The 21,374-nt window shown below is 41.8% G+C and overlaps 1 protein-coding gene across 2 annotated transcripts in view; it reads left to right on the top strand.

The window, feature by feature from the left end:
* The window catches only part of BARD1 (BRCA1 associated RING domain 1), a 336,286-nt gene that overhangs the window by 15,344 nt on the left and 299,568 nt on the right, over positions 1–21,374 (top strand). For both annotated transcript variants that reach the window (XM_029606122.1, XM_029606123.1), the window contains one exon: positions 9,013–9,164. In XM_029606122.1, the coding sequence (XP_029461982.1) occupies positions 9,013–9,164 (152 nt within the window). The remainder of the gene's footprint in view (positions 1–9,012; positions 9,165–21,374) is intronic.

Consider the following 21,374-nt stretch of genomic DNA (forward strand, 5'->3'; position numbering starts at 1 on the left):
TGAAGGTCAGTTCTGGGTGTGTGATCGAGGTGAGGTATTTTACTAGCATGTAGGCATTTGTATCAATCTTATTTGTTGTGTTTTCTCAATAGGATATGCTTTAGTGGTAAATTACTGTCTTTTCCTAAGGAAGGCTATTTTGCCTGGTAGTAAAAGGAGTTTGTTTTGCTTTTACTGGGATGTCATCAGAACCAGAATATCTTTTTTTGTATGGCGAGTTGTACAGGGTAATGCCTTAGATCTGCTCTGTACTGGGGGTTGAGGGGATTCCTGTGGATGCAGAGTGTTTGTTTACATTTAGCCCCGTGAAGGTCACATGTTCAGTGTGTCACGCATGTGAGAACCATCTGTCAGGTGTGTCCCAGCCAAAAAAGGTTGAGAACCACTGCTCTATACAAGTAATTTAATTGTAAAAATATAACGTTTTTCTAAAGCAGCAGCATCTACTTGCGCCTCAGTTTGCTTATCTAAATCCTGCCAAGGTTAGACATTCTATAATTTAGCCAGCTTCCTGGCAGTTTTGGGCACTGCCTTGCAGAAAACCTAGGCTCTCTTTCCAAACCTGGCTTCGTCTGGCAGGGTGGTTGGCAACAGTGACACTCAGAGGCCAGATTCAATGTGCTTGTGTAACATGTTTTGCCCCTGGCCAAGGACTATCACTGCAGTGGTGGGGGAGGGGGAGGCTACAAATTAAGGGAATTGAAGGAAGGCTTATGGCACGCTAGCCATTAGAAGCCAGTCCAGACTGAACTGGAGCAGGAAGAACTGTCTTGTCACAGAAAAAAAGAGAGAAATTCCGTGTAATTCTATCATATAGGTTAACATTTTAGCGCAGGTGTATTCAGTCTGTCCGCCCTATACCATTTGTAAAAGCTGCTGGCTTTATTACTGATCTAGAATACAATAAGGTGTCAATTTTAAAAGGAGTGCGCGCACATGGCCACGCTGCTTTTATAACAAGCGCGCGCCAGCGCACGCTTGTTATAAAGTCCGAGGGCCGCCCGCACATGCGCACATGACACCTAACTCTATCCTTCCTCCCTCATACCCTCTCCTGCCCACCCCCTAAACCTACCCTAACTATCCCTAATTTTTTAATTTTAATACTTACTGCTCCTCCGGAGCAGAAGTAATCTGCGCGCACCGGCCGGCTGCCGACGCGCGCTTCCCCGCGACTGCAGCTAATGGCGCTGTCCCGGCCCCTCCCCACCTAGGCCATACCCCCGGGCTGCCCCTTTTCCCTCGGCCGGCACTTCTGCCTGCGCATACCAGGTTTTATGCGCGTGGCCGGGTCTTTGTAAAATGCACGCGGAAGGTCTGGCCCAGCACGTAAACCCCGACATTTACACGCTTGGCCCTTTTAAAATCTGGGCTTTAGAGTCTTAGGCCCTGGTAAAATCCAGAAGTAACTGCAATGTGTGATGAGGCACCTCTCTGTCATCACCAGTTTGAATGCCTGATTTGAGTAAATCTGTAACTCTAGCATAATAGGCAATAAATACCATGGGGAGGAGTGATGTTACCATCATTTACTATGTTACTAGGATATTGTTGTTGTTAATTGAAAAAAATATTCTTTATAGTATTTATGAAAATAGTTTTCTTTAGCCTGAGTATTTTTACTTTCAATATCCAAGACAAAAATCACAAACATAACTAAATGAGAGCGAAAGCCAATGAACAAGCTAGAGAATTGAATCATGAAGAAAGATAAAATGAATTAAAATACATTCTATTTAAATTCACTAGGAAGGACATTATAATAGTCAAGAACATAAATTCACAGACTTCCATGTTTCACATAGTTTAACTTGCTAGCTCTATCCATTTGAAATCAGGGCACCAAACATACTGTATTCCACCAATATGTCACATCTAGCAGATTACGGTTTTCCAGTTAGAAAGAATTAACTGCGAAAGACAACAATAGAAAGATATAACAGAATCTGATAATTGCATCAAAGATTATTTTATCCCACAAGATTTTAATATCACAGTTTAGAAGGGTTGATCATAAATAAGGACAATTCTTGTAATTATCTTGTACATTTTTCTCCGAAAAGATTGAATATTAATACAGAATTAAAGCATATGTGAAATAGCCACAAGATGAGCACTTATTTGTGGTTGCAGTTTTAGCTTTAGATAATTTAATTGGTGTCCACACAGTACAATGTGCCAAAAAAACCTATAGATTGGGTTATGCTAGAAATCATTTTTTTTTTTAAGACAGGTCAGATGTTTTAGTGTTTCACTATGTTACATGTTTAAAAGCATCAAAAAACAATCTCAGCTTGTTCTTTCAGATCTTCCCCATATTCTCAGTGGCCTAGTTGGTTAGTTTTCAGTTCTATCTGACCTTTCATATTGGTAATTTTACAATTGAACTGGCCCCTTGGTGGCAGGAAAAATGAGATGTAGCATCTTTTAACTGTTAGTCTGTCTTGCTCACAGAAGGTGAAACAAAGAATGCTAAATTCAGAACATCATTATATATAATCTAGGTGTCCCATTGGGTGTATTTTAAACAATTTCTAAGACTACATTTTCTAACCTGTCCTGGGTAGCTAAGCATCTGAGATTTTTGCATTCTGTCCATGGTGCAATTTGGATAATAGTTTTTTCAGCAAAGACATTATTTTTATGAGACAGAAGACTGGGAATAAAATTTTGTATTTATTTATTTATAGACATCTATCAACCGCTTTACTGTTTTAAAAAAAATGCTCAAAGCAATGTACAACCTTAAAACAAAGATTCAATACAACAAATATAAATTAAAATAAAATCTCCTAGATCCTAAATCCACTGGCACAACAGCTTCCCAAACCCACAAATTTGTGTCCTCACTGTTAAATTTAGCAAATGCTTTTGACTGTATTACAAGAAAATTGTATCTACAATGTACTCAAAGCAAAAGAACACCTTCCTTCATGAATTAAAAGATTTTTATAATTTTGAACTAGTGAAAACTCCTGGAGTTGCTTGGGTTGTTTGGTCCATAACACCTATAAATTAAAAAGTCGATCAGAAGTGAAAATGATAAATATTTGTTTTATTTTGTTAAATAATTAACAGAAAGCATATAAAAACTTAGGGAACCTCTGTATAAACTACGTTGATAGTAGATGTTTCTCGTTGCCCAACTGTAGAGGCTGCTAAATAGTGATCGTTATAGAAGCTGCACGTGATTTAGATTTTATTGTTGATAATTCATTTAATTTTTTACCTAGGCTAAGAGCAGTAGTAAAAAAGGGCTTTTTTAGGTTGCACCTGTTGTGTCACTTATGTTTTTCTTAGACATTCATGATTTTAAAACGTTAATTGATTTGTTTGTTTTTATCAGTTTTGACTACTGAATTGTGTATCTAAGATACATTTGTGGTTATTGCAATGGTTATTAAACGCAGTATCTCGGTTAGTAGGATCTTGCCCAATGTGCGCTCCCATTATTCTGGTTCTGAGAGAATTTGCATTGGCTCCAGGTTGAGTTTTGTATAAAATATAAAATGTTATTGTTGGTACACCATGCAGTTTATAGTAAGTGCTCTCAGTATTTGCAACAGTTGGTGATTACAATATGGACCTTAACGAACTTTATGTTCTGCTCCCAATTGCTGTTAGCTTTTCCAGGACCAAAGTCGGTTAGATTAGTGACCACTAGGAAGCGTGTTTTCTCTGAGATTTCACCTCTGCTTTGGAATGCCCTCCTGATTGTTTGCGCCATATTGCAGATTATAAATGCTTCAGGAAGGCTTTAAAGACACATTTTTTTTTAATTGAAGTTTATTTTACATGAATGTAGTTAGTTTGTTATATAGTTGTTTTAATGCTGCTGTTATTATTTATGTATTGTTATCCACCACCAACAGGACTTGGAAATATGGCAGGCTATAAATTATTGTGAGTAAATAAATAAAGATTAAAAAGCACAGGTTCCAGTATAGATTCCTGGGGCACTGCACTGTTTACCGTCCTCCATTGAGAGAACTGACAGTTAGGGTGTAAGACTATTTCCTTTCTTTTTGTTATGATCCGCGGCCCAATTAACCCTGCGAGCTCCTATACTTGCCTCCACCGCCATGCTGCAGGTCTCTCCTCTTGACGCCGTCACCTTCAACTACCTCATTGGAACTCCTTAGGTGCGTGTGACTCGCACTCTTAAAGGGCCGCGGCGGGAAAGGTCCCGCAGTGCCCTCCAATGACATCACAGGCCTTCCATACATAAGGCCCCTCAGAATCCTGCCTCAGCAACAGGTCTCCTGGTGTGCCTTGTGTCCCAATGCATGTTGCTATTCTCCTGCATCTTGTTTCTTTCTTATTCTTGTATTCACTTGCTCCTGCCTTGTATTGTCTTGTTCCTTTCCTGCTTTGTCCGTGTTCTGCCCTAGCCTTGTCATGTGTGTCTTAGTCCTTGTCCTTTCCTGTTCCCCTCTGTTGGTTTTCCTGGATTCTGACACTAGCTTGGGCCTGGACCTGGACCTGGACCTGGACCTGGCCTCCTGCCTTGGAACCGACCTTGCCTTGTCTGCTGCCTGATTTTAACAAGGCATTTAAATCCGGATTTTAAAAGGCCTGCATGCATAAAACCCGGCATTTACGCCTGTGGCCAGACCTTGCGTGCGTTGAGTGAATTTTCAAAGAGGCTTGGCCATGCGCATATGCCCCTGTACGCGCAAAAGGGGCGGGCCGGGATAGCGCCCTTGTATCCTGTCCCGATGACTCGCGCGCCGGCAGCTGGCCGGTGCGTCCAAATTACTTTAGCTCTGGCCCTGAAGTAAGTTGTAAAACAAAAAAAAAACCAAAACAAACGATAGGTAAGGTTTAGAGGGTGGGGAGGAGAGGGGAAGAGGGAGGGGAGTTTAGGTAAGGGGGTAAGGAAGTTGCGGACTGGGAGGGAACTGGGGAAGGCTTGATTGTGTCACTACGCGGAAATTGCAAAGGTTGACCCCTCTTCCCCCCCCCCCCCGTTTGCGCCACCTGCACATGCACGCATGGTCCCCTGATTTTATAACATGCGCGCTTGCAGGGAACCGTGCGTGCATGGTTGAAAATCTACCCCTTTATGCACAAAAATGTGCTCACAAACTTCAATAAAAATATGTGCACAAATTAGTGTTCTTCCATGCAAATCCCATAGAAACATGTCAGGAGAAAAAAAAAAGATCAAATTGCCAATCTAGTTTGCCCGTCCATACCAACTGCTCAGCTCTACAATCCCTAACACTCACTCAGAGATTCCCTGTGCTTGATCCGTGTTTTCTTGAATTCAGATACTGTTCTTCTCTCCAACACCTCCATAGGGAGGCTGTTCCATGCATCTGCTACCCTTCAAATGACTCTAGCATATCTCCCTTATCCTACTTGTTCTCTAGGATATACATGTTTAAATCTTTATCTATCGCCATATTTTTTGTAACAAAGACCACTGACCATTTTAGTAGTTACCTTCTGTACCGACTCCATGTGGTTTATATTTATAGCTCTTATGTTTTAAATGTTATGTTTTAAATGTTATTCAAAAAAGTTATTCAAAAAAGTTATACAATATGTTACTCAAAAAAGTTCTTTGTTATATGTAATTGCCCACAAGCAAGCTTATTCAACTGTTCTCTCTAAACCGATTTGATTTACATATAATGTAAGAAGATCGGTATATAAAAACCATAAATAAATAAATAAATAAATAAATAAATAAATATTCTTTTAATGATCAAAACATAAGTTGCCATGCTGGGTCAGACCGAGGGTATATCAAACTCAGCACCCTATTTCCAGCAGTGGCCAATCCAGGATACAAGTAACTAGCAAATACCCAAATAGTAAATAAATCCCATGCTACTAATACCATTAATAAGCAGTGGCTGTTCCTTACGTCAATTTGGCTAATAACATAAGATTTGCCAAACTGGGTCAGACCAAAGGTCCAATCCTGTTTCCAAGAATGGCTAAGCCAGGTCACAAGTATCTGGCAGGATCCCAAGGGGTAGATAGATTCCAAGCTGCTTATCCCAAGAAAAAGCAGTGAATTTCTGTAACTCTCCTTTAATAATTAAGTAAAAAACAAATGTTTCTTATTTTTTTTTAAATATATTACTTAGTAACTTCATTGTGTGTCCTCCTGGTCTTTATACTTTTCTAAAGAGTAAACAACTGATTGTTTACTTGTTCCATTCCCCTCATTATTTTATAGGTCTCTATCATATCTCCCCTCAGCTGTCTCTTCTCTAAGCTGAAGAGTCCTAACAATTCCCCTTTATCATTTTGGTCGCCCTTCTCTGTACCTTTTCTAATTCTGCTAAATCTTTTTTGAGATGTGATAACCAGAACTGCACAGTACTCAAAATGAGGTCGCACCATGAAGCAATACAGAGGCATTATGATGATCTCTTATTCTCCATTCCTTTCCTAATAGTCCCTAGCATTCTTTTTGCTTTCTTGGTGGCTGCTGCTGCTGCTGTTGCTGTGCACTGAGCAGAAGATTTACACGTATTTTCAATGATGACACCTAGATCATTTTCCTGAGAGGTGACTCCTAATGTGGAACCTTGCATTATGTATCTGTAATTTGGCTTACTCTTCCCTAAATGCATCATTTTTATTTATTTATTTAAGGGATTTTTATATACCGTGGCACGTTTGGAACATCACATTGGTTTACAATAGAGCATAATGCAGCAACAGGCTTTACATAAAACACGTATGAATATAGAATACATACAACAAATATGAATATAAACTATATATATGGAATTAGTGATTAAGCAAAAATGAATATAATCTATACATATGCAGTGGTTAAACATAAATACTAGGATTGGGGTGCTTACGGGTCCAATACAACAGAATAGGATAACATTTAGTGATTAAACAGCTTCTGCGGGGAGGGAATGACTCCATAACATTATTATTATTATTATTATAACATTTTACTTCCTGCTCATTCTGTTTCATTGTAAACCGGTTTGATATGCATTTTATGCAGGAAAATCGGTATAAAAAAACTTAAAATAAATAAATAAATAAATAACATCAGGGAGGTACAGTCAAAACTGTTAGAGGGGAAAGGGGATATTGATAGGGGCTAGATATCTTGCGGTATGAAGAATTGTAGGAAATCGTCTGAGGGAGGGGGTGCACTTGTCCACATAAATTTAAGTTACCATTTGCATGCCCAGTCTCCCAGACTTGCAAGAACCTCTTGCAATTTCTCACAATCCTTGTATCATGTGACAACTTTGAATAATTTTGTGTCATCGGCAAATTCGATCACCTCACTTGTTGTTCCCATTTCCAGGTAATTTATAAATATATAAAAAAGCAGTGGTCCCAGAACAGATCCCTGGGGAATTCCACTAGTTACCTCTTTCCATTGGGAAAATTTACCATTTAGCCCTACTCTCTGCTTTCTATCTTTTAACCAGTTGGCAATCCACAATAGGACACTGTCCCCTATCCCATTACTTTTTAACTTCCTAAGAATTCTCTCGTGAGGGACTTTGTCATATGCTTTCTGGAAATCCAGATACACTATATCAACTGGCTCACCTTTATCCGCATGTCTATTTACACCCTCAAAAAAAGTAGCACATTTGTGAGGCAAGACTTCCCTTGGCTAAATCCATTTTGGCTTTGTCCCAGTCAACTACTCCAGGAACTTGTCCAAGCCTTTTTTTTTAAACTCAGCTATACTACCTACTTAACCACATCCTTTGGCAATGAATTGTGCATTGAGTGAAAAAGAATTTTCTCTGATTTGTTTTAAATGTGCTACTTGCCAACTTCATGGAATGTTCCCTAGTCCTTGTATTATCTGAAAGAGAGTAAATAACAAATTCATATTTATCTGTTCTAGTCCTCTCATGATTTTATAGATGTCTATCATATCCCCCCTCAGCCATCTTTTTTCCAAGTTGAACAACCCAAACCTCTTTAGCCTTTCCTCATAGGTGCAGTCTCCAAAACTGAATCTTATTTATTTGCCTTCACATGGACAAGTCTTCATTCTACTGGCCACAGGGCATGATGAAGTTGAAATTCCCCTCATCCTAAATGTGTACATGCCCAGGTTTGACAGGGTGACAAAATACAAAAAAATAAAAAAGGCATTATAAAGGTAGTTGTGAATGACAGAGTACAAACAATTGCCTGTAGACACCATGGGGTTAAGTTGAGTCTTCCAGATATAATGTATTGATACCTATATAATGTAGTTTTTTGCCCTCATACAGAAGTGTAATAGAGAACATAGTTCAACATCCAGAAACATTGCATATAGATATTAGAGTTGTAGCCCAATCCTGGAGTGTGGATGGTAAATTGATGGATTACTCCTCTGCAATTAGACTTCTGAGGGAAACTGTCTTTGAAATAAATATACTAATAGCACTCACAACCCTTTTAACTATAAGACATTGAACACTCCATAGTAAAACACAGCTTTTATTTCAGGAACCAGAACTGTGATAAGAGAGCTGCACATAAAGGCTTAAAAACAGCAAATACAAAACATTTATACATAGAGCAAACCAGTTTTTAGTAATACTTTGCTCTTAGGGCAACAACCTATGAATAATATATTATCGTCTGTTCTTTCAGCAGTCACATGACAAGATAACTATGTAAGAGATTAACAGATTCACAGGAGAAAACTAATGTTGTGGGTTGAGCAAGTACCCATCCAAGACTAAAATGTGCACTTTTGCTACTTAAAAAAAACCCAAAACAAACTTCTCCAGCATTTATTTTTCCATCATTAAGAACTTTCAGATGTGAGCAGCTCCTATTGCCGGTAGTGGCCTCTTATCTTGCTCTTTGTGCAGTTACCCTATATTGTAATTCCTGTCACAAAAGTTCAGATGGGACATTTGCAGCCCTTCTCAGTATGACTGCTTTAGCCTGTCATTTCCTCATAATACTTTGATCTCATGAGTAAGAGCCAACGGGAGCGCAAATATAAGTATTGTGAGTCTGCCGTTTTAAATTATTGTGCTTTTATAATTCTTTTTTCAGAAAGTGTGTGCACAAAAATATTGGCAGCGAATGTCCAGTGTGTCACACACCAACTTGGGTAAAAGATATACAGATAAACAGGCAACTGGAGAATATGATTCAGCTTTGTAGCAAGCTGCAGAATCTTCTTGACAAGAACAAGAGAACCACAGGTAAGCCAGTATGTAGAATATTTTAGTGCATAAACATTTTGAGGCTTATTCTGCAAGAAGAGAGAAAAGTATTGAGGCTTAATGTGGCATGTTGTTTTTCTGTCAATATGCAGCTCTGAATTAGCCATAACTTGGGTGATTTCATCCAGTGGCACTGAACGGATCTCTCTTTCATAAGTAGTAGAGCTTTTACTCTACTGAGCATGTGCCAGAATTCTAGCATGCGCGTTACCTAATAAGCACCCTCAGTCTTTTCTCATCTGTGCACTAGCACAGACATGTACCTCTTATCTCTGTTTTTTATTACAAAATTTCCAAAACTTTAAAATTAAAGTTGTCTCACTGTCTCAGCAGCCCCAAAACAGTACTTTTCAGTGCTACCTTCCAAAAAAAAAAAAAAGAATTTTCGTCAAATTGTCTTCCAAGAAAAATCCACAATAACTATGTTTAAAGATTGTAAATGTGGCAGGAAAATGTCCATTATGGATGGATATGAACTCTGCTACCGCTGCCTGGGTCCAGACCTATGACCAAGAAAATTGTTACAATTGTGGATGATGTCCCTGTGAGCTCAATGGTCCAGGGCCTGGAAAATGGTGGAACTGCACAAGTCTCGTAGAAGCATCAGTAAGTCCTCTTCTCAAAGCACAGCCTCGTCTGCCTCACCAGGAGTAGAGTTGAACACTAGCTCTTCTAAAATATCTTCTTCGTTGGTAGAAACGATCAAATCTCTGAGTCGAGTAAATATGGCTACTGTGTATCAAAGAAAAAGGGATGCCACTCCATGGAGCCATCAGAACACTAAGCGCCAAAGAAGCACAGAGGCTCGAGTGCACAGCCACAGTCGACGCACAAGGGATGGATCATCAAAGCATAAGTACCTGGCATCATCAATGAAAATGTCACTAGTGCCATTGATGCAAAAGTCTTTGATACCTCTAGCCTTGGAACATCGATCATTGACACCTTTGTCCATTAAAACATTGGAAGCATTGATGCATCATAGTGTAAATTTTCCAACACAACTATATGCTAGTTACGGTAAACTCTTCACTAGAGCAGAAGGGGATATGATCCCCCCCCACCCTTTCATCACTGATTACTATAGCACTTTCACCAATGAAATTGCTGTCATAGGATCTGGCATTTCTAGATGTAAATCTTATCTGCTCTCTAGTGCCTAGAGGTGCAACATTCCATTCTAGTATCAGAAGAAGATGTTCCGCTGCTTACAAGTCAGAAGGCACGTCAGCCATGTAGTGGAGTTGGTGAAGGATTTATTTACCTCATTAGTGACAAACAATAGAGAAGGTACCATTCAACCTTTCCTTTCCAAGTTGTCACCTTTATTTCCACGAGGAGATCCAGAATCCCCAATATGCATGGATTCTGTAACAGAACCCTGGCACGAAGCTTCTAGCCCATGGCATTCCCAGGCAGTGGAGTCTAGCCATTCCGAGGATCCGCACCAGGCGTTCTCTCCTCCAAGGCGAGTGAGGATGCCTCCTCAGTCACCAGCTTCATTATTGGAGTCCTGGATCAGTGTTCCCTCTCTTCTAGGCTCTGAAGAGGGAGCAATGGGGATTTCCTTCGACCCTCTTGCAGAACCTCCAGGACACCTTTCTCCCCAGAAGACCTTTCCTACTCCAGGTTTCTGGACAAATTAGGAAAAGCTCTTAGAGTGAATATGCATAAGGACAGAGACCCTTGTGCAGATGTCTTAGGCTTCTTCCAGGTTCTGAAAGCTCCAGTGGAATCAGCAGCAATACTGGTTAATCATATCCTGCAAGACTTGCAAATGAAAATGTGGGGAAAACCCCATTTCCTGTGCCCCAATAGCAAGGAAATTTGACCTCAAGTATAGAGTTAAAAAATCTTCAGGCTTTGGAATAGTACAATTACCTCATTAATCAGCATGGTAGAATCAGCTCTTAAGAGTGAAAAAACCCCCCAGAATCTATTCAAATACGCTGCCAGGGAAAGATCCCAGGCTATTGGACAACTCTGGCAAAGATGTTTCTAAGCTCCATGCTTAATGCATGGATTACTGCTCAACAGTTCTTTATGCTTCAGTACTTACATGGCTCTCTCTCTCTCTCTCTCTCCCTTCTGCATCAGACACATTTACTTCCTCCCATCCTAAGCAGAAGTCCTTCTTGAAGCTATAGGGGCTGATGCTGCACTGGGAGCCTCACACTGTTGCTCCTCCTGTGGTCCAACACCTCGCAGGCCCAGGGTCGATACTGCCTCTTCTTGCCACGGTGCGGAGGGCGTGCTGTTCTTTTCTCTAGCCACGACTGCATAGCCTCTCGTTCTTTACACCTGCGTAAACCCACCACTTCCTCTTCCAGGCTGCGCAGGCAGGAAGGAAAGACCATGCTATCACTGCCCCAGACCAGTGGTATTTTAGGCCAGGGGCGAGCAAATGTTTTGAGTCATGGCCCCCCCCCCCCCCTTCCATCCATACAATTAGTTGGGTCCCCACCCACCAAAGTTAGGTTACATCATATATATATATATGTGTATGTATGTGTGTATATATGTGTGTGTGTGTGTCAAAGTCTCTCACGAATCAGCTGTTGCCAAATAGGCAATCATACTGCCAGTCAGAAGCTCAAGATTCCAGTTTTGATTCTCTTCAGGTTGCTGAAAGGAGCAATCAAATACCCACAAACACAAAGAGAAGCAGATGACACCACATCCAGACAGGCACTTCACAGTAATAGCAGCACAAACTCCTTCCACTGCCAGACACATTGTGAACTCACACAAAATCCTGTAAAAAAGACACTCGACATCTATACAGCAAATCTATCATAATGTCATAAACATTTTCCTAAAACTTCCCAAGTACCAATAAAATATTTTGAAACAGCACACATATCAAATAACACCCAATAAGTAGAACTAATAAGGATAAAAAAGAGCCCCTTCTGGCCATACCTGGGAACTCTTGATTTCCAGACACCCTGAGATTGTTGAGGATTAGGAGACTAAGGGGATACCCAGACTTTATCCTCTGTCTCTCATACACACTTGCATGTTCTCTCTCTCACATACACTGTTGCATATACATACATACATACATACATACATGCTCTCATATACCCCCACACACTCTCATACACAGGCTGTAAGAGCTTCTTCCCCCCCCCCACCCCCCTCCCAGGCAGGCACCCATTCATTCTCTCTCACACACAAACAGACACACAGACAAACATTGAAGTCAGGCCCCCCCCCCCTCTTTGTTTTGCCAGAAGCCTCAGAGCCTCTCTCTTCTGCTGCCGCTGCCATCATTCCCGCCACTGTGTGGCTGTTGGGAAGGAGCCGACCCTCATCGCTGCTGCTGCCTCTATGCAGGTCCCATGATATTAAAAATTTGTGGGGCTAACACTTCCTCTTTGCTGATCTCATACATTGCGAGATCAGCACAGAGAACATGCTACTCTCGCAAATTCTAATACAGCGGGCCTGCACAGAAGAGGATGAGGGTGTCCTCTGCTCAGCTGCCATTGGATGAGGTCCACTGGCGGCTGCATAGCCCCCTCCCTGTATTTCGGCCACCAGTGGTGTTCGGGTCTACCGGCAGCCGCATGTATCTTCCCCCGTGGGCCGGAACGTTCTGGCTCATTGCTGCTGGTGCCTCTTCCTGCTCTAGGCAGCTGCGGACGACCTCCTCTTCTGCCGTCGGGCGGGATGTGCTCCCCTGATGTCCGTAGGTCTCCTTTTCTTGTGCCACCTGTAGCCTGGAGCCCAGGGGCCTTGGACTCCCTGCCCCCCCCCCCCTCGCTATAGTGGTGGAGTGCCAGTACCCTACATGACAATGTATATGAAAAATTAGCAGATGTACCCTGCCTAAGTGATAACCTCTTTGGAGATAAGCTGTGAGGAACAGTGGTTCAGAATAAGGAACAACACGTGACCGTTCAGTTCCTCTCTATGGGACTAGCAGTCTTCTGCAAGGCTTCCATTCCACATTTTTGAAAGACTTTCTTTCCAGAGATACCCCTTGTGAAATTCCAGTGTTGTCGGATGTCATCTGTACTTCAACAGCTTCTGACTAGTGCTCAGCTAGCTGCATGAACGCAGTCAACCTAAAGCAGCACAATAGGTCCAGCCCAGATCTGGGCCAAATTTTTTACTACTTTTTGGACCCTCTAGTAGGGGGAGAATCTATCATTACCTAGAAGAATGGTGCAAGATCACCACTGGGTTTTCAAGATTGTGGCGTCTGGATACTTTTTATATTATTCTCTGCTTCCTGTGCTTCCTCACCTCTCAGCCTTTTTTTTTGTTTGTGATCATTTTTATTATAGCATCAAATCACCATTGCTAACATTACATGGTACTAAACAAAAGAAATTTTCATACAATACAAAATAGGCCTTGGCGTTATGGTAAATACAAACAAGCAAACATCACAGCATAGTACCATATCATGAAAAGATAACAAGACCAGCCAATATTCTTAAAGTAAAAGTCATAGTGGCTCTCATAAACCTTACACACAGATCCATTATTAAAGGTAGAAGCTGATGTGTACAATACTGGTGATATTGTCACCGTTTTGTTTCCCTTCCCCAACAGTTCCCCAACAGTTCCCCAACAGTTCCCAATGTAGCTACCCCACCCATATCCCCTCCCAATAGTAGACACCATCCCTTGAGATTAACTAAACAAAAGAAAAATTCCGAAAATATAGCTTAACCTAGCAAAGCAGTGCAATCAAACAAGCCATGATCAGAAATGAGTACTGCAAAGAAATTACTGTCCGCTACCCAATCCAAACTGTGTATCACCTCCCAATGGGGACTTATTTAGGAAAGGGGACCACAGCTTCCCAAAGCGTGCCTGTTGTTGTTTGGGAGAAGTCAATATCGATTTGCGTTCCAGAAGGTATAAGTCCAGCATAGCCTCTTTCCATTCTGACATGGATGGAATGGTCGAAGTTATCCAATGGCGAAGTATAATCCGCAAAGCCACCAATCGACTCTTGTGCAGAAACTTTAGAGACGAAATCGAGGCAGTGTTCCAAGAGTCTTGGGATGTCATCGTGCATGTGGTCCCCAATAAGCAAAAAGAACCTGTCCGTAATTTCTGTGGCCACTGCAAGTTATTGGAATCAATAATTTGTAACCAAAAGGTTTGAATCTGTGAGCACTCCCATAAACAGTGAAACAAAGAAGCGTGGACCACAGAGCATTTAGGACACGCCTCCGATGGTATAATACCAGCCAAAAATGCTCTCTGGGGACCAATAATAAGTTTGTGTAATATTCTAAAATGTAGGTCCCGCATGTCTGCACTGGTTACGGCCTTCGATATTATTTGAGTAGCCTGACGTAAGGCCTTTACCGGAATGTCTTCCTGCAAAGTCTCCCCCCATCGAGTAGAGCACCTTTGATATAAATCATAAGTAGTAGTATCATGCAGCAACTTATAGAACATGGACAGTTTAACTTTTTTAAGTGAGTTAATGTGCAAATACCTCTGGAAGGGGCCATTAGTGACCGCTCTACTACAGCGGTTATGACATGAATGTATATAACTCCGTATCCGCATGTATGTGAAATGATCTGCATCAGTCAATTCATATTGTTGACAACAGTAAGCAAAGGAATGCATTGAATTGGTCTGTAAGTCAATAAACGGAGAAATATCTACAATATCTTTCCGTTGAAACCTCCTCAACGTTTGTAGAGGAATCCCAGCTGGAAAATCTGGGTTTTGTAAAAGCGGTAGACAATATGACACCTTCCAGTCTAAATGAAAGTGTCGTCTAAGGTATTGCCAACATTTACGCATTCCACTCGCCACTAGACCGCCGGAGACATGTGCTGGAAGATTCCCCTGCGGAGAGTGTAACCAAAAAACCAGATGGTGGGGTGAATATGCCTCCCTCTCTACTAGCAGGGCCTCGGAGCCGGTCTCATACCCTAACCAGTCCCTCAGGGTTGGTAACAAGCAAGCAATATTATAAAATCGCAAATTTGCAACACCCTTACCTCCGGCTGTCCTAGGGGCCATCAGCTTCGAGAAGGCCAATCGGGCTCGTTTAGGACTCCAGAAAAATTTACCCAATATCCTATAGAAAAGTTTTACATCTTTAACTGTTAGGTAGAAAGGTGTCAACTGTAAAATATAAAGTAGTTTAGGCAAAAGAATCATATTCACTAAAGCAATTCTCCCCGATATGGACAAGGGCAATGCTCGCCAACTATCCGTTTTCACCTGAAATGTTTTCAAGACTGGTAAAATGTTATATGAGTACCAAATGCTGCGGATCTCTATGTATTCTGATCCCTAAATACTTAATCGTGTCGGTCGCCCACATTAACGGAAAATCCCCCCAACAAGACTGTAAGGAACCCGATAAGTCTAGTGCCTCTGATTTCGTTAGATTAAGCTTCAAACCAGAGAAAGTCCCGAAAGTTGTAATCACACTAAGCAACTCCGGTAAAGAGGTACGAGCCTGAGTTATCATCATCAGCATATCATCAGCAAATAACATCAACTTTTGCTCTATGGCTCCTGTTCTAATACCCGGGATAAGATGGGATTGCTTAATTTTTTGGGTCAACGGTTCTAAGGATAGAATGTACAGTAGGGGAGACAAGGGGCATCCTTGCCTGGTTCCCCTTCCCAAGGTAAACATGGGGGAGGTGGTCCCATTGACGCATATAAAAGCCCTAGGGTCTTTGTACAGTAACTGAACTGCTGATAAAAATGGACCCGTAATTCCAAAGCCCCTCAAGGTATCAAATAAATATTGCCAAGCTACCCGATCAAACGCTTTTTCAGCGTCGAAGCTTACTAAGAGAGGTTCAGGCATTGATGTCACCTTGCAACTCTCCAAGGCAGCCAGCAAGCGTCTGATATTGGTTACAGGCTTGCGGCCTTGTACAAATCCTGTCTGCTCTGGAGAGATAAGATCGGGCAAAACATGTTTCAGCCTATTGGTCAGCACTTTAGCGTATATCTTAACATCCTGGTTAAGCAAAGATATAGGGCGGTAAGAGCCCGGTTCAGCAGGATCTTTACCCGGTTTGGGTAAAATAGTAATCGCTGCAACTTTCATGGTATCTGGTATCATCTCATTATCGATCATATAATTAAACAATGTAACCAGGGAGGGCACCAGAAGGTCTCCTAAGGACTTATAAAATAACGAGTTCATGCCATCTGGACCCGGGGATTTATGTAATTTGAGCTCTGAAATTACCTTTTTAACTTCCAGTGCAGTGATGGGTTTGTTAAGACTAGACCGCTGAATATCTGATATCGTAGGCAAGAGTAGATCAGCAAAAAAGGCCTGCTGATTATCAACATTCGAGGGATCTGCTGTATAAAGGGTCTCATAAAAAGTTTGAAAAACCCGCCCAATCTCAGCTGTAGAAATAGCCCGGGTGCCATCAGGTTGGTTAATAAAGGAGATAAATTTAGAGGGTTCCCGTGCTTTGGATAACTGTGCCAAAAGTCTACCTGGCTTGTTTCCATGCACAAACAGCTTGTGTTTAAGTGCAAAAATATTACCAGTTGCCCTACGATGAATTAAATCGTTAAGCAAGGCCTGGGTTTGCCGAAACCTATCTCTCCAAATCTGGGAATTTTGACTATTCCATTGCTTCTTGTAATAGGTTAATCTAGTTTCCAACTCTAAAATTTGTTTATTTTGTTGTTTTTTCTTTTGGATTGTGTATTTAAGAATATCGCCTCTGATGACTGCTTTAGCCGTCTCCCAAAAGAGAACTGGCGTGTCCTGGTGTTGAGCATTGAAATTTGCAAATTCATTCCATTTTTGCTCCAAAAATGTCTTAAACTCTGAATCCATCGCCAACCACTCTGGCATACGCCATTGAAACAGTGAAGGCACCCTGGCCATCTCCCCCACCATACAAAAAATCGGGCAATGATCAGAGATGACCAGGTTTCCAATTTCTGCGCCATCCGCATCAGGAAAGAGGGATTCAGAAATGAGAAAATAGTCAATCCTAGACTTCGCTGGATGGGCACGAGCAAAATGGGTATAATCCCTTTCCGATGGATGATACACTCGCCAAATATCTAATAAGTGCAAGGTATCACATAAAAAAGGAATGCCTTTCCCCTTACCCAAAGAAGGCGTATGGACTGTTGAGCACTTATCCATTTTGGGGTCCGCCAAGCAGTTAAAATCACCTGCCAGTACGACTGCTGCAACACCCAATGCTGTAATTTGGGAAACCAAATTGGAATAAAACAAATGGTTATATTTATTTGGCCCATAGATAGAAGCTAGGACAATGGGATGGCCATACAGCGTACCTTTAAGAATTATAATCCTCCCCTCCGTATCTGACCATTGAGTATCTAGTTGAAATGGAGTCGATTTTTTAATTAAAATGGCCACTCCATTGCGCTTACTCGTACCAGAGGAGAAAAACACCTGTGTATAACCCTTTTTGTTTTGCAATTTGAGATGTTCTTTATCCAGCATATGCGTTTCCTGCAAAAAAAATATGTCACCCTTGGATTTATGACAATGCGCCAGGACTTTTTCCCGCTTAATAGCTGTGCCCAAACCTGCAACATTCCAACTCATATATTTCGTTTTAGGTATCATCACTTACTACAAATATATAGACATGAAAAACCTCACATATTATCATTGAAATCACCCCGTCATTATAAAAACAAGCTTTCCATAACCCCCCCTCAGCACTATGAGACAATTGGGTATCCACGCTCCACATCTTTTGAACAGTTAAGTAATTACACTGCAAATGGGTCTCAACCCTGAAGTCACAATCCTTTAGCCCAACAGATTGGTGTCTAAACTCCCTCCCTCCCCAATTCCCACCCCATCCCTCCTGCCCCTTAGGAACCTTATCAAAATATGCTCCCATCCTCAGAGTACACCCTCAACAAGGAGAGCTGGAGCCAATGTACGTGGTCAGGAGACAGGTCCCGGACATTGTAGAAAAATACTGATCCAGTTATCTTGGTCAAATAATCCCAAATAAAAAGAAACCAGTCAATCAATGTCCAAGCAGAACCAAACAAAAATGAAAAAGCTTCCTACTAAACAAGAACCCGCATATCAAACTGTAGATCTATATAGTAGCCTGAATTAGGTCAGGCACGCCGAACATCAATTAAATTCCTCAGCGAAAAGGAAAACCTTCCCCTTTCCGTTGCAAGTCGATTCAGGTAGTAAGAATCGCCAGCGAATCTTTCACATACTTTTGCGCTTCAGAGAAGGTTTCAAAAGCCTGAGATTGCCCATTGTGCCATATGCGAAGCTTGGCGGGAAACTGAAGAGCAAACCGCACTTGTTTGGTAGCTAATTGTGAGCAGAGTGGGCCGAATTCTTTTCGCTTAGCCGCCACTCGGGCGGAAAAATCTTGAAATATCTTTACCGGCATATTTTGAAATTGTAACGATGGTGTTTTTCTCGAAGCTTGCCAAATAAGTTGCCTGTCCGTAAAGTCCAACATGCGCGCAATGACCACCCTGGGTCTCAGTTGAGAATCAATGCGTGGTCCCAGACGGTGAGCCCGCTCAATTTTCATGGCGCCCAACTGATCCGATAGGCCCAGAGCCTCTGGGAGCCACTTCCCAAGCTGGTTAGCAAGTTCCGAGTCCGGGACAGACTCTGGCAGTCCTACAAACCTCAGGTTGTTCCGCCTTGAGCGGTTTTCCAACTCATCCAATTTTTCTTCATGCTGTAGGACTGCTTTCTCCAAAGTTGTTAATTTGCCCCCAGCTGCTAGATTTTCATCTTCCGCTGCTGCCATGCGGAGCTCTAATGCGTCGATTCGGGGCGGTATTTCTGCAAATGCATTCTGCAAACTAGAAAGTTGGTCCGAGATTTTATCCAATTTGACCGCTAGCGCCTCAGTAACAGCTTCTGTGATCGCCGCAATGGTGGGGTCTATAACTGCTCCAGCCGAGGGTGACTTTGCAGCATTGGCAGCCATTTTGTCTTCCACCGGCTTAGTTTTTTCCTTCTCCTTCCTAGCCAGTTTTGCGGGCATAGTCGCTGGCGATTTGTTCATATATCTATCGATATTCATAAGCGGACTTCACTGGGAATTTTGCAGTGCAAAATTAGGACAAATGGCGCAATTTGTAAAAGGATTCCGGGCCGGTCTCCTGGAGCCGAGTCAGACACGTCTAACCCCGTTCACCACATCACGTGACTCCTCACCTCTCAGCCTTTAATCCGGATCCATATCACTAGATGCAACTGTGCCTGGAAGTGGAGTTGCTCCTCGAACAGTGGGCAATAGAACTGGTCCTTCCCCCATTTCCATGGCCAGGGGTTCTATTCCTGCTATTCGCTGATCCCAAGAAATCAGTGGTTCTGAGATCAATCCTAATTTTAAGAAGCCTGAACAAGCATATACTCTGCTAGAAATAAAAAATGAATTCCCAACCATTCATCCAAAAAGGGGAGTGGATGTGTGCTCTGGATTTAAAAGATGCTTGTGGTCATAGTTTCATCCACTCCCCCTTATTGGCAATACCTACATTTTATGGTGGATCAATCTATTTATCAATACAAGGCGCTCCCCTTCAACTTCTCAGCTGCACAGAGAGTCTTTTCCAAATCCCTAGCTGTAGTAGCAACACATTTATTCTGTTAGAGCATCCAGGTCTTTCCTTACCTGGATGACTGGCTTGTGATAGCAAATTCCCAGGAATTAGTTCTAACTTCCTTGGAACAATCAATACATCTCTTACAGTTGCTGGGTTTCCTTGTGAATTTTGAGAAATAAACTCTAATTCCATCCCAGAAAATCCAAGTTAATTAGGGTATAGATAGATTCTCTGCAGGAGAGAGATTTCTTTCCTTCAGATTGAGCTCATACTTCCCTGGTATTGGCTTCCAGACCTTTGAACACAGATCAATCACCTGCCAGAGAAGTTCTGGTTTTTCTTGGCCATGTAGCATCAACAGTTAAATTAGAATCGTTGACCTGCCTGTACATGGGTTGCCTGCAGTGGGATCTTCATTTCCAGCGGGACCAGCTGACTGACTCAGCCTCAAACAACGAAATTGACAGAAATGAAACAGAAATTGAGTTGTGGCTAAACCCCTTCATTTTACAGGAAGGAGTATTGCCATGTCAAGCTCATTCCTGGAGACACAGTTTCAGATCTGTTTCCTTGAGCTGAGTGATAAGGTATGCTCTAACAACTTGCACTTGCCTCCAAGTAAAGAACATTCTTGTCCAAACAACAATCAAGTTGTTATATTCTACGTGAACAAATAAGAAGGCATGGGATCTTGGTCTCTGTGCCAAGAAGCAATAAAAATCTGGCATGGACATGCAGACAAGTTGTACTGCAAGTAACATACCTTCCTGGAATTTCCAACATGTTGGCCTCAACAGAATCTTTTGTCCACATGAATTGTCTCTTCAGCCATCCACAGCCAGCAGGCTGTTCAGCCTCTGATTGCTGGAAATTCACAATCTGTTTGCATCAGAACAAAAGAGAAAACTATAAAAGTTTAGCTCCATTCTTATCAACAGACTCAGATCTGCTCAGGAAACTTTTATGCTTGACTGGAATGCAGATGTGAAGTATGCTTTTCCACTGATTCCCTTGATAGCTGGGACAATGCCAAATGTACTGAAGGACTGGGCCTGCATGATCCTCATATTTCTAGCATGGCCCAAACTAGTCTGGTTCGCTTATCTAGTACAGCTGTCCAGTCATCCTCTGATATATCCCAGATCAGAACCTAACTCAAGAATAGGAGTGATTATTTCATCCAAATCTTTCCTCCCTCGACTTGAACACTCAATGATAAGACTTGTCCTTACCTAAAGCAGTGAATGACATTAACTTCTGCAAGAAAACTTTCCACTAGAAGAGCTTACAGTTTCAAATGGAAAAGTTTTTCCATGTGGTGGCAACACAACAATTTGGATCCGTTTGCATGTGAACCAAAAGTTACTAAATTATCTGCTCTTGCTTTCTGAATCTAGCCCTGCCACCTCATCAGTCAGAGTACATCTCAGTGCCATAGCAGCTTACCATGTTCAAAATGAGAGTAAGCTGAGCTCCATTCATCCATTAGTGACAAGATTATTGATAGGCCTGTGGCATACTAAACCACCAGTTTTAAAACCTTCCCTTCCATAGGATCTAAATGGGATCCTGGCACAACTGATGAAGCTGCCCTTTGAGATGGCCTCACTTAACTATCTAACATGGAAG

The sequence above is a fragment of the Rhinatrema bivittatum genome, chromosome 6 (genome assembly GCF_901001135.1).
Source record: "Rhinatrema bivittatum chromosome 6, aRhiBiv1.1, whole genome shotgun sequence".
Taxonomy (NCBI): Eukaryota; Metazoa; Chordata; class Amphibia; order Gymnophiona; family Rhinatrematidae; genus Rhinatrema; species Rhinatrema bivittatum.